At 37.5% G+C, this 17,625-nt stretch overlaps 1 protein-coding gene across 1 annotated transcript in view; it reads left to right on the top strand.

Moving 5' to 3' along the window:
* Positions 1-15,994, top strand: part of DCAF17 (DDB1 and CUL4 associated factor 17) — a 37,052-nt gene extending 21,058 nt beyond the window's left edge. Inside the window, 6 exon segments of the mRNA XM_027865891.1 lie at positions 4,125-4,267; positions 5,902-6,011; positions 8,730-8,817; positions 9,749-9,832; positions 12,158-12,313; positions 13,457-15,994. Coding sequence (XP_027721692.1) covers positions 4,125-4,267; positions 5,902-6,011; positions 8,730-8,817; positions 9,749-9,832; positions 12,158-12,313; positions 13,457-13,594 — 719 coding nt within the window. The 3' untranslated portion in view covers positions 13,595-15,994.
* Positions 15,995-17,625: the final 1,631 nt, after the last annotated feature.

Raw genomic sequence — 17,625 nt, 5'->3', positions numbered from 1 at the left:
TAGGGATGGTCATTAAATCCATGGGAGCTGATGAGATCACCATGTGAAGTAGTATAGAGAAAGAAGAGGAAAGGGCTCAGAACAGAACCCTGTGGGACACCTACAGTTAGAGGGTATGATTTGGAGTAGGATCCAGCAAAGAAGACTCATGTCTAGGTCACCAGAGATATGAAGAAGAGAGACTTTTCTTCTCCAGGCTTACCGTCTCTGGTTCCATCAGTCAGTCATCATATGGCATGAACACAAGACTTTTCCTCATCACAGTTCCCCTCCAAATACTCTCCAGTTTGTCCTAACTAAAATATCGTATCTAGAACTGATGACAGTACTGTAGTTGTGACTTAACTAGGGCAGAATACAGAGGCATTCTATCTTCATTCCCAAATTCTGTGTCTATCTCATTGCAATCTATGATTGTAGTAGTTTTCTGTTCTGTCCTTTCACTCTTCTTACCCATATTGAGCTCTATAATCCCCTAAAATTCCAGATCTTTTTCAGATGAACTGTGTCCGCTGTGAGCCTACTCATTTCACAATTTTGAAAGTTGATTTTTTAAGCATATGTTTAAGACTTTACATTGTTTCTATTTAATTTCTTCTTTTATTTCATCCAGTGTTCTATAGCCTATTGAGATCTTTTAGCATCTCTACTCTGTCATTCAACATATTAGTTATCACTGACACTTTGGTGTCATCTGCAGATTTGATCAGTGTACTGTACACTGCTTTATCCAAGACCTTGATTAAAAAAAAAAAAAGGTTAAGCAGCACAGGGCAACTCCACTGGAGACCTCCTTCCCCGTTGCCATCAAACATTAAGGACTATTCTTTGGGTCCAGCCATTTAAGCTGTTCCAAATCTTTCCCACGAGAATAGCATGAGAGGTTGGTTCAAGCCATTCAGGTATAACTTTTAGGCTCAAACCATGGTTTTAGGGAAGGGTTAAAATCACTGGTTTGTTGAAAAAATACTCTAGAAGGATAGTGTTGATACACTGGTGGCACTAAAGAAACTAGGCACCATACTGTGTCCGCTAAAAAAAATGTGAAAAGCAGAAAAACTCAAGATTTGTTGAATTGAGAGGAAACACATGAGACCAGAAATAGTATGTTGGTGATCCAGGAGCTTTCATCTTTGATTAATTCATCTGAGGAAAACAACATTGAAACAGCATAATTTAATGGAAAAAAAGAATTTAGAGTCAGAGGATTTGAGTCTAGCACTGCCACGTAACCTCTCCTAGCCTCAATTTCCTTAGCTGTCAAATGGGGATAATAATACATGCACTAGCTGTCCCTCAGGAGAGGAGATTGTGAGGAAAATGCTTTATAAACTTTAAGGCAGTTTGAATATTATTGAATTTTTTTAATTGTGGAACCTAAAACATTTCATTTTCCAGACTTAAGTTTTAGTGAATAGCAATAAGTAACAAATTTATCTTTTTTTTTTAATGCTTTATTGATGGTTGGTTTTTTTTTTTTACATTATTGACAACATTTCCCATTGCCACCTTTCCAATAGGACCCTCTCTTGTAATACATCTACTTCATTTCAGACCTTGAAGACCACCACGTCTCTACTAAGAAGTTGCTGGAATCAAGATTGTTCTAATTCAACAATCAGATCTGAAACTTCATTTCTTTTAGTGTTTGCCTTAACAACAGAACACACACTTGCATTTGACAGACAATGTTTCTATTGTAGAACTTATAGGCAGTCTTCCTTTCTTTTGCTCTATTACATTGTCAACCTCAAAACTCAACTTTTAACCCTGAGGTTTTTCTTTCATTAACTCTTAAGTATCCAATTACTGGGGGAATTGAGTCTGCTGCTACTGAAACAACCCAACTAAATATACTCTTCCGTAATAGGGAGTCTTACTTGAATTGTATCTCCAAGACAAAACTGCCTAATAAGAATAGTTCATAAACTCATAAAAAACTTGTAAGGGAAACATTATGAAGGCGAAGAGAAAAAAGTTTATAATGAGGTCATCTATTAGTGCTCTTTTTGGACCTTCTGGTGACACGAAAGGATACCTTCTAGTCAGGGGTTCTTCACTTTTTTTGGTGACGTGAACCCCTTTGGCAGTCCAGTGAAACTTATGGACCCCCTTCTCAGAATAACATTTAAAAATTCATAAGATAAAATACATAGGTTTACAAAGGAAACCAATTAATTACATTGAAATAAAAATGTAGGGTTTTTTTCCAGGTTCATAGTCCCCAAATCTATCCATGGACCCCAGGTTAAGAACCCTTGATTTAGATACTTTCCTATAGTCTCGTCACTAGTGCCTTCTACATTATAAATTTTTCCAACAGCATATCTCTTCTGTTCTGCCCATTTCAGCAGATGACAACTGAGGACATCCAAATACATTTTATTTTTTGATGTTCTGTATAAGAAAAAATATACTCATGTTAAGTCAAATTAGAATAAGGGTTCTTAACTTAGGGTTCACAAATCCCTAAGAGCTCCATGAATAGATTTCAGGAGAGCTGTGAACTTGGATGAAAAACAATTATATCTTTATTTTCACTAATCCTGAATTAAAATTTAGCATTTTCTTCAATTTTAAGTTTAAAAAATAAGCCATTAGGGAGTAGGCTTCACCAGATTGCCAGAAGAGGTCCATGACACAAAAAAGGTAAAGAACTCAGGTCTACACATCTCATGTATATATATATGTAAAACTCATACCTTATTTTACCCTCCTAAGTCTTATACAAAATTTTTCTCCTTTTTTAAGTGTTTTTTTAGTAATTATATTTTATTTATTTTTGTATTCATATTTTAAAATTTTGAGTTCCCAGTTCTCTCCCTCCCTCCCATCCCTCCTTCCAATCCATTGAGAAGGTAAGCAATATGATATCACAAAATTGTTCTAACAATTGCATTTTTTTCAGATGTTATTATTGCTTTTGCAGAAGGTGGTTGCCCTTCTGTAAGAAGCTCAGAAACATGATTTTTAACCTTATGTGTTTGCTGGGCTCTTTGGAATTCTTTGATTCTTCTCCCTCTCCGATGCACCAAGGTTTCTTGGTATAACTTAATTTGTTGGGCTGTGGTTCACCTTCTTCACATAGCCTCCCTCCATCACACTCCAATCAAAGATAGTTAGCTCTAGTTATTTGAAGTTTCCAAGGCCTTTGTTTATGTTTTACCTTCATTATGATGTAGTATATACAGATAATTTTTAAAGATGAGATAGCTGAGAGACAACTTCTATCCAAAAGTACATTTCCTTCTGGCTTTTTCTTTTGTTATCAATAAGCCCCTTTCCAAGTTATGCTTTTTTTGCATGTGGTGACTTTATTGTAGTTTTATTTTATTTTTTTCTGTGAAGGTCTGGACTAGTGATTCCATGGGTGTAGAGAACTCCTTGCAAATAAGTCTAGAAAGCAACTAGGTAGCTCAGTGTATAGAGTATTGGATTTGGAGTCAGGAAAATTTGAATTCAAATCCTGGAGCAAGTCACTTAACATTTGTTATCCTCTGTTATCCTCATCTGTATGGTGGGGTAATAATAGCATTGATGTCTTAGGTCTTGTTGATGAAATTACTTATGTAACTTGCTTTGCAAACCTTAAAGCCCTACATACTTGCTAGCTATATAAATGCTAAACCTCCTCTACCAATTCATATAGGTCACTTTTCTGCCATCTGTTATCTTGGAGCAGGGGTTTTAAAGCTATGGTCTTGAACTGGTTTGGTATTTCACTTAGCTATGGTAATATAATTGGTATCCTTTGTAATCCTCTATTTCATTTTATTCATTTAAAAACCTTATTCTCAGAAGGGGTCCATAGGCTTCATCAAACTATAAAAGAGGTCCTTGATGCATAAAAAAAGATGAAGAACCCAGTTTTAAAAGAGTTGTCTGGGGCACTGAGACGTTCAGTGCCTTGGGCAGGGTCACTCAGCCTATGTCCGAGGTGGGGCCTGCACTCAGTAGGGCTTCCTGACTCTAAGGCTTGCTTTCTATCCACTCTGCATCTCATTTATCATAGTAGAACTTCATGGCTACATTCAGCAGAAATTCTAAGTTGAAGGCTCTTTGTTGATCTAAAAAACCCATCCTAAAGGTGAAATTGTAACTTTCTTGTTGTCCTATCTCTATAGATACTCCTCCGCTGCTCTTTGAAGTGTCTTCCCTGGAGAACACATTTCAGATTGGAGGCTATCCTTGGCACTACATCATCACCCCTAACAAGAAGAAACAAAAAGGCGTCTTCCATATTTGTGCACTTAAAGATCATTCCTTGGTACTGGGTGACTTATTTTGTCCAACCTTCCTAGAATAGGCCAGTGTCAGAATTATTCCTGACAGGTGCCCACAAATGCACACGCATACATTCCTGAAAACCATTTCTTGTTACCCCAAGCACTGCTCCGAGTTTTATCTGCTCACCAACCCTTCAGCAAAGAACATAGTGCCTGACACCTCTGGGGATTCTTAATGATAGCCCTAGCATGAGCAGCAGAGTTGAGAGGACAGAGGGTGTTGGGGCAAGGCTTCCTGGCCTCCTCTGTCCTTTCTGTTTCTTGCCTCCCAGAGCAGAACACAAAGTGTGGGTGACCAGACCTTTGTATTTTTAAGAAGATTCTTTTGTTAAAGCAGGTGTGCAGGGGCAAATTCTAAAGGGAACTTCTTGGATTTGTTCCTTTCAAAAATTATTCAGAAAGGATTTTTTGTTGTATTTTTTTCTCTCTTCCCCTCTTCCCCCTACATGATATCAGCGCTATAGTAAGCTGTTTTTATTTCCAGAACTTTTTTGATGTTTAATGACTTCTGCATAGGACTCATCATTCTTCATACTTTCTAACCTTCAAGAATGTTATGCACATTCACACACTAGACAATAACTTTGACAGGAAAGATGTTATTGCTCCATTTTACACATGAGAAGATGACAACAGTTAAACATCTTGGGCAAAGCCACAGAAATTAATTGATACCCAGCTGGGATTGATTCCAGGCATTTCTGGCTCTTCCAAGGACATGTTTGTATGGAGCATACCTAGCACAGTGACTAAGTGTAATACAATGGGAGAAAATGTTTCTAAAAAGTATTGGATGCATGACTGATTAGAGAGAGCTGTGTGGCCAGGATTTCCTGATGTTTAGTTTAGGTAATAATTAATAACCACCATCATAATAATTGCTGAGCAGTGGCCTAGCACGGAGGGAAGGAAGCCAGCCCTTAGAGTCAGGAAGACCTGAGTTCGAGCCCCACATCTGACGCACACTTGCTTTATGAACCTGGGCAAGATACCCTTTACCTCAGTGCCCCAGGCAACTATAGACTATAAATTAGGGAACAGATGCTAGCTTCCCTGTACTGAACAAGTCACTGGTGGTTGGGGTGGAGGCTTGGGAATTCACATTTATATAGCACTTTGAGGCTTGGTAAAGCACTTTATATCAGTATCCCATTTGATTACTCTTTTTGTGTTATACAATTTTCTAACTGACATTGCCAGTAGAATCTATTATTAAAAGCTCTGAAAACCTTCATGACTACCTATAACTCAATGAAAAACAACAGCGTTTCATTCTTGCTCTTGTTTTTCTTTTTCAGCACATTTTATACTTGTTTTACTTAGTATGTGAAATATGTATCAAACTACAGAGCAGATAATCAGGAATTTCTCCACTTGGGTTGTGGTTTCCCCCCCCTCCCCAGTTTGGAACCCTGCATTAATCCTGGTTCTACCACCAGTGTCCATCTTTCCCATGTCTTTCACTTATGATAAGAACTCGTTACTTAATGAATAGCAGTTGGACGGCTCCATTCTAACATGTAGCAACTGATCTGTGAGCAGGTGCATGAATATAATTATGAGGAGATTCTACAATTTATTGCCCGTTTCCCTAACTTCCCTCTTCCAATTTTAGGCAAAAAATGGGATCCAAGAAATGAACTGTTGTTCACTAGAATCTGACTGGATATATTTCCATCCCGATGCCTCTGGGAGAATAATTCATGTGGGTCCAAATCAGGTCAAGTAAGTATTGTCTTTTGTCATCACAGAGTTATAAAGGTAGCTTTTCATAGCATTTATTGGCATCTCTGTTTTTTTTGAGGTATCTATTGAGGAGGCTGTAGAAATAATTAGAGTTGGTGTTATGCTAACTAGCATACTGAAGAGACAGGCCTCAGGAAAACTTGAGTTTATTCCTTCAGCCTCCCTCTTTTTCCACCCATTTTGTAAATGTTTGAACAAACTGTTTTGCTGTATGGTTTTGCCCCTCCTCCCCCTTTTCAGTTGCCATTTATGTGTGGTCTTCCCCATTAGAATGTAAATTCCTTGAGAAGAAGAATTGTCTTTCTTTTGTATGTGTAGCGCCCCCCCCCTTAGTATAGTGTCTAACACAGAAATGCTTCTTCTTGTTGTTTTCGCCTCTTTGAGCCTGCTTTTTCTCCTTGTAAATAAGAACTTGTGAGAGAGGAATATTTAGCTATGCCTTTCTCTGACAGGGATTAATGTCACTGCGTTGTGCTAAAGAGAGAAAGCAAACAAACAAACGTGATTTGGTTTTATAACTGGAGGGGAAAGGGCATATTGGACCAAAGAGAGAACAGTTTTTGTTGTTTTTTTGTGGGGGGGGCCCCTTTTCTGTAATGTGCTCTTGCTTTCTGGACCCAACACGCACTCTACCCAAAGCTTTAAAATGGGTGACAATTTGCCCACTTCTCCTTGGCAAGGGAGAATGTCTCTAACTGTAATTAAATTGAAATTAAGAGGGCAAACAAGCTCATGCTGATTGCTTACTCCTATTCCACATCCTTTAGGCTAACTTCACTGCCTCTCTTTGTCTTCTAAAAGATGGGAGAAGAGATGCAATAAGGAAAAAAAAAATAGGGTAATGAGCTTTTTTTCCTCGTTTCTTTCTCACTGATCACACTGGGGTCCCATGAGATATATTACCTCATATAAAATGTACCTCTTATTCTTTGTCATCAATTTATTTAAAATTAGTTTGTGCTTGAGGTGAAGATACATAAAGCCCATTAAGGTCATAGGCCTCTTCTAGGCTTTAAAAAGCTGCCAATAATTAAAATGTGATTGGTTAGGATGTAGTTGTAGTTGTGTGTAGTAGTAGTAGTTATTGTTATCATCATCAAAATAATAATAATAATAATAACTAGGATTTCTATAGAACTTTAAGGTTTGCAAAGTACTATCCATACGTTATCTCATTTGATCTTCACAACATATCCTCATTTTCACAGCTGAAAAAACTGACCCTGAGTGTCTTGCCCAGGGTCACACAGCTAGTAAGCATCTGAGACAGCATTTGAACTCAGGACTTCCCCACTCCAACTCCATCATTCTTATCTATTCTTATCCAACATCAGTTTCTTCTTCCTATGCCTTATTTTGTCCTTTTAGCAAGTCCTTTGGAATTTCATAGGTGATTATGGAGATTTAATTTTGTTATTGTTACTTGATCAACTCTATGTGCAGGTCTGTCTACACCAGAGGTTCCCAAACTTATTTGGCCTACTGCCCCCTTTTCAAAAGAAAAATTTATGCAGCATCCCCTGGAAAATCTTTAACACTTTAATGTTGGTTTGTTTGTTTTTTTAATTTGCATCATTTCAAAAAAATATAAATTTTTTTTAAATGATGTATCTTAAATTTAAGAATTTATTGTAAATTTGTGGGTTTTTTCCTGCACTGAAATATTTCCTGCACTGAAGTACATGATGCAATATTGCATCATGTAACAGTATGATATTGTACTGTAAACAAGTCATTACACGCACATATTCCTGCCAATGCATGCTGGACTTCCCGACAACACACAGACACATTCACCTGCCAATACTTGCTTGTTGAGACCTGTTGGCGGACTTGACCACTGATTGGTTATAACTTTGTATGTTTTTGTATGTGTGCATTTGTATGTTTATATGAAAAATAATGTAATCACTATGACTTTAACTCTGTTACACAACAGATGAAACACGTATGAACAGTTTTTCAAAATTTTCTCATCTTCTCTTCTTTCCTTAATCTTCTGCCGCCTCCTTATTTTTATTCAATGCCCCTAAATTGCACAGGGCTACTACCAGCTCCCCCCCTTCTCCCCCACATCGTTCCAGCACCCCCCAGAGGGCAGTATCGCCCACTTTGGGAACCTTGACTTTGCATGTATCTAACCTCAGGAATGAGTAAGTCAGGTACATTATAAACATTGTCCATTCACTTTGACATAAAGTACTTAAAAAACAAGCCCTGTAGTTCAATTTAGTTACTATTCACTCATGTTTCAAACTTAATCTATTAGTGTCATTCATACAGATCTTACTTTATCTGCAAATCCCTAAGAAATAAACTCACAAAAGTCCTTTACAGTGCCATTATCAAAGCAGGAAATCTTAGACAAAATGGAAATAATACAGTTTCAGAGTAAATTTTCTCACCTTAGTTTGGCAAATTCCTCAATTATGTGCACTATTATTGCTGCATTTTCCAAATATTTCAGTAGCACCTACTGCTTTAGTTCCTTACTTTCCCTATTTAGTATTTGTTAGCCTTTAAAATATCGAAGTGGGGGGCCCATGAACATATCTGCAATTGTATTACAAAAGGAACCAGGAAAAAACTATAGGCAGTTTGATGTTTTTACTGTAATCTTCATTTGCTGACCTAAATTGATTTTGACACTTGGATAGGGCCTTAGTATTTTGTAATTGTTTTTCCTTTCCTTTTCAGAATCTTGAAACTAAAAGAAATAGAAAATAATAAGACCCAGCATCAGGTTGCTGAAGATTTTGTCATTGTGGCTGACAGAGAGGAAAAAGTAAGGCAATTTATATACCATTGTCTTTTACATTGAAATATCATATCGCTATATGCATATGAGTGTGGCCAAAAAGAGCAGGGCATGGTTGTAGACGTTTCCATACTAATTTAAAAAACTAATCTCTCCTTTGGATTTTAGACATGAATACTTAGTAAATGCACAGGTGTAATTTAGAAGTTAATTATAGCGAGTTCATCTTTTACTTGTGATTTGTTTCTTTTTTTTATTTTCACTGCTAAACATCTGTCCTTTATATCCTTGTTGTTATTTTTTATTCTTGGGTAACCTTAGGCCTAGAGGTTCTTAAGAGCTACATAATTAGACCAGAAGGCCCTGTTCCTTTAATTGCCATACACACTTACATGGTGTTTTGAGGAACTTGCAAAAAGGAGCGAAATGCCTAAAAGTGGGTATGCTTTACCTGTGTTGTGCTGGACCTTGACCAGGAACCCTGGGTTCCCTGAGGCCTTTTTAGGGAGTCTGTGAGGTCAAAATTGTTTTTGCAATAATAATGATAAGACATTTCAATTTCTAATATGGTAAGTAAATGTTTGAAAACCACTGTGACAGACTAATGCATAAGAAAAAGAGATCAGTGATGAACCTATCACATGACCCCTTTTCTTGTGCTAGTTGTTCCCTTTGCTGACAATGAATTTTGTAATGGTAGGTTGCAAAAAAGATGGGTTGCATACCTGTGCATATACTAAATATTCATTTATAAACTCTTGAATTATTAACTTTTTCATATTAAGTATATGAGTGGAAAAAAACCTGAATTCTCTATTTTGTTGATTGAAGACATTGTTGCTTGTTGAATACAGTGTGGAGGTATGAGTTCGTTTTTCTGAATGCAGATTGATATAGTTATCTATTTGGTGCATATATCTAAAGTCTGTCATACCTGTTTCTTTCTCTGAAATCTTAGACCAAAAGCTTATTAACTGTTACAGCTTCTGGACGAGTGGTGAAAAAACGTTTTAATCTGTTGGATGATGATCCAGAACAAGAGGTAGGAATTTAACCATAGGTGATGAATGGAACCAGTTTGTCCTAATATATTGATTGATTTTATAAATACATGCATGTCCCTTGTGTTAATAGGCCAGGTCTGACCAGGTCAGGCTGGTACCTCAGGTTCAGTATTGGAATGAGATGTTAACAAAAGGAGGTTTACTTAGCCATTGAGGAAGAAGGACCTTCAGAGCCAGGAAGGGATGTTCTGTGAAGGAGACAGCATTGACTCAGTTGAGCGTGGCTTCCCTTTCTGGGTGTTGCCTGCGGTGGCTCAACATTTAAGCCTCAGGGCAATCTTATGGAACTCCTTATGGTTTTTTTTTTGGTTTTTTGGTTTTTTGGTGGGTTTTTTTTTTTTTTTTTTGGTGATGATTTCATGTGACCAGGAAGCACATCAGCAGGCCAAGCCTAAGTCCCTTGAACCAATAAAATCTCAAGGACAGCTTTAGTGCCTTGAAAGGAAACGAGGCTGGGGATACTAAGAGACATTTTCCCTGCCACACCTGTGAAAATCTGGAAGGGTTCTGGGAAAATCAGGAAGGATCTAAGTTGGAACCTGATGATTTAGTATAGTTTGCCTTACTATTTTCTTGTTTTGCTTGTTTACTTGTTATAAATACAATGATGGCAGCAGTGTGGGGAAGGGTTGTCTTTCTAGTGTTTTAGGTCAGTGTAGTTCTCTGACCTGTTTTTAGCATTGTCAATTGGAAGATAGTACTTTTTTATTCCTTTCCTTAAAGAAATGTCCAAATTGCTTTTCAAGTCTGTTTCTAGCTGATAAAGGATTCTAAAGGTTTTGTATAAATCCAGATAACATAATTGGAAAGAATGACTAATACACCTACCAACAGAATCAAAATTCCAAAAAACATCTCAGCCTAGAAGAATGGGCCAAAGTGACCAAGAGGAAGTGGAATTTTGCTAAATTAAACTCTGACACTTAGATTCAAAAATCAATTGCCAAGAAAGAAACCTAGTTTGATTCATATGAAAGGAATTTTAGTTAACTTCAAGGGATTTTCAAAAGGGTTTTAGTTGACTTCAAGCTCACTATTAGCCCAGAGTGTCAAATAGCTGCCAGAAAATTAATGCAGCCTTAAGCTACATTAATAGCAGGGTAATACCCTGCTGTATTCTGTATTGGTCAGACCAAATCTGGAGCATTGTGTTCAGTTCTAGATACTATATTTTAAGAGGGACATTGACAAACTGGGAGGGTTATCAGTATAGTGAAGAGTCTAGACACCATATTATATAAAAAACAGTTGAAAGAACTAGAGTGGTTTTACATGGGGAAAATGAGAGAGAGGGGAAACACATGCTATCTGGCTTTAAATATTCGAAAAGCTGTCTTTTGAAAGAGGAATTTGTTTTATTTATTCATTAATAAATAAATATTTATTATTGGTATAGCAAAAGCAGGACCAGCGAGTGGGGGAAAATATATATGTATATAATGTTTTGTAAAATATATGCAAGTATGTGTGGCTCACTATAAGATGTAACTTTCTAAGAGAGCTGCTAAAAATATGAAATGGGTAGCTTTATGACCAGCAAACTTGTCATCCTTCATCAATCATTAGACAAAGGGAGTTTGCCAGGGAAAAAGAAGAGAGCCACTTTCATATTACAGTGGAGTTTAGTGTAGAATCAAAATGAGGTTTGGTTATAACATATTAATATTTTCTACTATTATTGTAAAGGGATGTTAGTGGGTATAGTGTTAAGTAGACCATGCCTGTAATGAATATCTAAGACTTTCACACAATTCCAGGAGCCTGCATGGTGATCCATTAGTACATCTACGTGTATTCTACTTGAACGAATCTTCAAAGCATTGTCATCTGTCTACTAAAACCCCATAGAGAATTGACCTCAATGTATATTTAATACAATTAGTGATTAATTAGTCATCAATAGAACAGAGAAGATGGGGATAAGTTAGATACCACTGCCAAAATATTGAGGTTTATGTAAATTACTCTGTTCCTTCCTTCCTTAGCTCATTCATGCTTACCTGCTTGCAACCCAGAGAAATCTTACTATTTTCTTGCTGAAATACACAGGGAATAGTAGCTCCTGAGATCATCAGGACCTTTACAGGGTGCTCCTTAACTATTAAAGGTCTTGTGGTTGTGATATGTTCCTTGATGTAGGCAAAGGTGTGCCTAAACACCCTACCTGTCTCCCTCCTGCCTGTCCTTCCTCCTCATTTCTCATAAGAAATGGAATACTTTAAGCATGAACACAGAAATTACATCTAAATAACTGGAGTTACTTTTCTCCCTTTCACACCATCTATCTCCCTTCTGCCATCAAGACTTTCAAAATTGTGGACTATGAAGATGAGTTGGATTTGCTCTCTGTGGTAGCAGTTACTCAGCTGGATGCTGAGGGAAAAGCTCACCTGGATTTCCACTGTAATGAACATGGGACATTACTCAAGAGCATTCCATTAGTGGAGTCATGGGACGTGGTGAGTAAAGACCACTAAAGCCAAGCCTTAGAACCTCTCTCTAATCTGACATTTATGGCAGAGTGTGTCCGGCACTGTGCTGCATTCAAACCAGACTCTCTGCAACTATAATGAAAGCATGACCAGGATCTAAAATCCTGCAGGAAGAATATAATGAATACCTTTTCCCCAGCAGGGGACCCATTCCTAAAATGAGAGTCATATTTTTCCCCCTCACCTAACGTATGATTTTCTGATCCCTCACATTATCACCTGTCTTTTCTCTGTTCTCCAGTCTGTTTGGTTTTATTTAAAACAGTAGCATCTTGAGGCAGGGACTTTGACCATCTCTGTGTTCTGTTTGATGGCTTTCCCGTGGTAGTGATCTCTGCTTCTGTGAAGGTTGAAATCGATATCCTTTCCCCTGCGTTTTGGTTGCTGCTAAGTACATATTTGAATGGCAGCTTATAACAGAAAGAGTATTTCATTGTAATTCAGAAGATCTGTGTTGAGTACTGGCATCACCCCATAGTAGCTCCATGACCCTTGGACTAGTTACTTTAACAACTTGGAGTCTGAATTTCCTCTTCCCTGAAATGGAAATAATACCTTCCTTGTCTACCTCATAGGGTTGTTGTAAAAACCAAGCAGGATAATTTATACGAAGGGCTTTGTAAACTGTAAACTACAGTTCTCCCTACCACATTGAGACTTTCCCCATCATGATTTTGATACATCTCAGGTCAGCATAAGAAATTAAATGGGAATTTTGGGAGATGAAGGCTAGCAGGTAACACAGAAAAAGTTTAGAAACTCAGAAATGCATAAGATATATGTATAGTATTGTATAATATCAGCACATTTTTTCTTTTAATCTCATAATTCAGACTTATCTGGTACAGAGGGCCAAAAACTTTTACACAGATTTTCTAGATCACAGGGGTGCTGTACCCCAACCCCACTATGTGGAAGGGATAACTGAATATAATATATAGTAAGTGCTTATATAAATATTTGTTGGATCAGATTGTTGGATACACTTGATATTCTGTTCATTGGTCTCTTCTGTTGAGACTTTAATGTAAAGATGTTTTGTGGCACTTTAAAAGTAAATAGGGCTATGTCAAGCAAAGTTTCCATTCGTCATTGTTTTCTCAATTGCAGACATACAGCCATGAAGTTTACTTCGACAGAGACTTAGTTTTGCACATAGAACAGAAACCCAACAGAGTCTTCAGCTGCTATGTTTACCAGATGGTATGTGATGCCGTGGAAGAAGATGAAAACATGAGCAGTTGTTGAAGGAAAAAAAAGAACAAGAAGAAGAAAAAGATTATGATAATAATGGTGATGATGATAATGGTGATGATGGGGTAAGGAATGGAGGACAACTTTACTCTTTGAGTTGTTGTTCCTGAAACTTTTGACAAAGCACTGAGTTACGATTAAGCCCAGACTTGGGCTAAAGTTCTAGCTGACTTTCTTGCATTATGAGCCCAGTTTTTATTCTTTCCTTGGTAGCAACTAGAGGAAAGAATATCTTTAGCAGGAAGAAGTGCTGTACCCCTCCGTGCTGTCATACATGCCACTTACCACCCCATCATCTCTTGTGCCACAACATTGTTCCAGTGGAACCCAAAAGAGGCACAGCCCAGAACAGAGCAGGGAGAACCCAGTAGTCAGATGCAGACTGGGTTTTTGCCATCCATAGAGTTAAATCCCTAATGCTTTTCTGAAAAGATCTTGCAGAGAAAGCATAACAAAGCTCTCAATGACATAGAAACTATGTGCCCCGCCCTCCCGTCCACTCCCCACCCCCTTCCCTCATCTCCCGCTCCAGTGTAAGCAAAGTATAGAAATGATAGACGATACTTCTTCTAACCTCTGTGCCCTGAGATGGGGGGAGGTTAAGAGCTATGGGTAAAGACTTATTTTTGAGCCAAAAATGCCTGTTAATCAGGATTTTTTTTTTTTAAGTTTTACATTTGTCTTATAGGAGCTGTATTTGTATACATTATCAGGCTAGGTGCTAGTTCCCTTACACACTCTACGTAGTGTTTTGTTTTCCACAGGGTGCTGGTTTTTTGTATCATAGACTGATCCAACAAGTTTTGTTATAAATTTGGATTTGGAGAAATAGGGTCTCTTTATTTCTGATCATACAACCAAGTTTAATCTTGATGAACACATTGTAAAATGTTGCTGTCACAGATGGAACGGTTGGACCTAGGCTCTCCCCACATTTGGTGGGTCATCCTCTGGCCTCATCTTGTCAGAATCATTTTGTAAACAACTGTTTCATACTGATGCAGTTGATTGGATATGCCCTTCATACTGGCAGCTCTTTTTACATCAGATGTTGTATATGAAAGTCCAGGAAGTATCACAACTGATCTGGGTAAGTTCTTTAATAGCCGGAGAGAATGAGCCTTCTGCCAAGTTTCTAGATTGAGATAGTGGAGCATTCATACTTTTCTGTCATAACAGATCTGAATTAGGTCCGTGGAGGTCACTGAAGATTCCCTTTTGTTCAAGATGTGGAATAAAAGTTAACTTAAGCAAAGGGAAGAGTTTGGTGTGGTTCCTGTTTCAGAGATCCAGTTGCTTGCCATCCACATGTTCAACACATTTCCCTAATTCAGCTTCAAAGACTAATGCTGGCAAATACAGAAGGGAAGGAAATAGCCAGGAGAATCATAAACATATTCAAATGCAGGAGGGTTATTAAAATAGAGTTCAGCTTTGGTCATTTAAATTACATTATTCTTGCCCAGATTTATCTTTGTCCCATATGACATAGGACATCAGTCCTGCCTTTAGATTCTGCCTTTAGAAATTTGAAACTAAAAACCAAGTGTACAAACATCTTTAGGGCTAAGGAAAGACAGGCATCAAATACTCTCAGTTCAGTGGGATAGGCAATAGAATTGGGAGGTTAAAAAAAATAAACCAAAGCCAGCTCCCATTATTTAAAAGAAATGCCATGTCTTTAATAGAAAAGGAAATAATTATCTGGCCTGTTTTGAAATTAGGAACAAGAAGAATAGAGTGAAAAAAAAATCTTTTTGGCCCTATGTATTGTTATAATATGTAACTCTAAAATAGTATGAGTGATTGTCTCCTGTGTAAATCTTACTTAATGAGATAAAAATTTGTGCATATTATTGAATTCTTATATTCCCCTGTACCTGCTAATTGAAGAAATCATTCTTCACAAAGCATGATATATATTTAATATAATGGCTTCTGAGGAACTCAGAACACTCCGTAGACATACTTTTGTTGGTAGCAATAGGTAAAGATTATGATTATTATGAAGCAGTGATGTGTCTGCTGTCTGCTAGGTGCTATCCCAAATACAATTAAATACAAACTCCATCTAGGTACCGACCAACCCGGTGACCAACAAAAAGTACAACAAGAGGGAACAGGGTGAGAATATCTCCAAGGGAAAGGCAAATGTCAGATACCAGGGGAAAAGAGACTAGAGTTTGAACACCTCAAATCATATTCAAAACAAAACTTTGACGATGATCATAATTCTTTTCTCAAGAGTGTTTCAGGGAAGCATAACTTTGAACCACTGATGAATCTTTCTAGGCCTCAAAGTCTTTATTGAAATCAAATCGACTCAGACACTTGACACTTACTAGCTGTGTGACCCTGGGCAAGTCACTTAACCCCAGTTGCTTCACCAAAAAAACAAACAAAAAAAAAAGAAATCAAATTGAGTCAATAAGCATTTATTTATTTATTAAGACCTGTGTGTCAGGCACTGTGCTAAGTGCTGGGGATACAAAGAAAGACCAAAAACCCCTCCAAAAAACAGTGCTTGTTCTCAAGGACCTTACAGTCAAGTCTTTCCCTCAGCCAAATTTAATTGTTTGTTTTGCAAAGAGTGTTTTTAAAAGATTTTGTGTGGACTTTTTGTTTTGAAAAAGGTTGAGTCATTAATCTAAAAAACAGAATTATTGTGCTGAAAAAAGACCATAAGAAGCCATTTAATAATCAGTCCCTCACCTTTCAAAGGAGATATTTTTCTTGACTTCTTCATACTAGTATGTAACAAACCTCACCAAAAGTGAATTCTTCATCTCTAAGCTGAGTACTTTATACAATAGCCCACACCTATTTACTCTTGTTCTGTCCTAAAATTGTATCTCTCAAGCTGAATTAGGGTAAACTGATGCTGAGGTAAATCAATACTTTACCTGTCCAGAGTGAAAGTAGTGCCAACTCTGGAAACAGAAATCCTGGGTTCAGGTCCAACCTGTAACACTAATACTACTAGTGTGACTTTGGTCAAGGCATTTAATCTCCTTGGTCCTCAGTTCCCTCTTCTGTAAAATGAGAAGATTGGACTAAATGGCCTCTGAAATCTCTTCCAGCTCTAAATCTGTGATACTGTGATACACACACTCACACACACACACACTCACATATATATGCACATACCTGTAGGTATGTATAGCTATTTGTGCAGTAGTGGTACAAACAAAACCACATTTTAATGAATATTATCATTATCTGATGTGGTTATAATAAATTCTGTTGATTGAAGAAGCCTATGTGCAGATATATTAAAGATTCCCTATCTATTTAGCCAATCTGTTTAATGAAAATGTTGTCTTTTGTGTTGTATTTATATAGTAATTGTATTTGAAGACCTAAAGAGTGTTAAATGGTTTTAATAAAATTTTATATTTTTTAAAAATTATGTTAGTTGGTGATTTGGGGGAGGTTCCATGGTTTTTGTGGAGGGTTTTTTGTTGTTGTTTTTTGTTTTGTTTTTTTTTGGCAGAGTCCTTCCTGGCTGCAGTACCAAAGTTTTCACAAAGTAACATGGATTACTTTTTAGGGGAAAGAGAAGGATCGGCGGGGAAGGGCAGTGGTGTTGCAGAGAACCTGATGAAGATGACCGTGTGTCCCCATTGGGCTTTGACTTTGTCGGTATTTGACTGAGGGCAGTGTTAGGAGCAATGGGTAGAAACTACAGGGAAGCAGATTCAGGGTGATGTAAGTACAACTCAGAACAATGTAGAAAACCATTTTCCAGCCTGCCGTAGAGGAAATTCTTGTTCAGGTAGGGAAGGGTTGGACTATACAGCCCCTGAGGTCCTCGGGTACCGTGAAACCAAGGAACTATTGGGAAAAGGCTAGAGGATAACCTCCTCACTGCCTCTTTCAGGTAACATTTGAGAGAATTAAAAAGAAAAACATTTATTAAGCACCCACTGTGTGCCAGGCACTATGCTAAATACTTGACAATTATTATCTTATTTGATCTTCACAACAATCCTAGAAATTTGAGGTTCAAGGGAAGGCTTAGTGAT

This window comes from Vombatus ursinus, unplaced genomic scaffold, assembly GCF_900497805.2.
Source record: "Vombatus ursinus unplaced genomic scaffold, bare-nosed wombat genome assembly UNPS02014779.1, whole genome shotgun sequence".
NCBI lineage: Eukaryota > Metazoa > Chordata > Mammalia > Diprotodontia > Vombatidae > Vombatus > Vombatus ursinus.
Note: the sequence above shows the minus strand (reverse complement) of the source record. Positions and strands in the feature narration are given on the sequence as shown.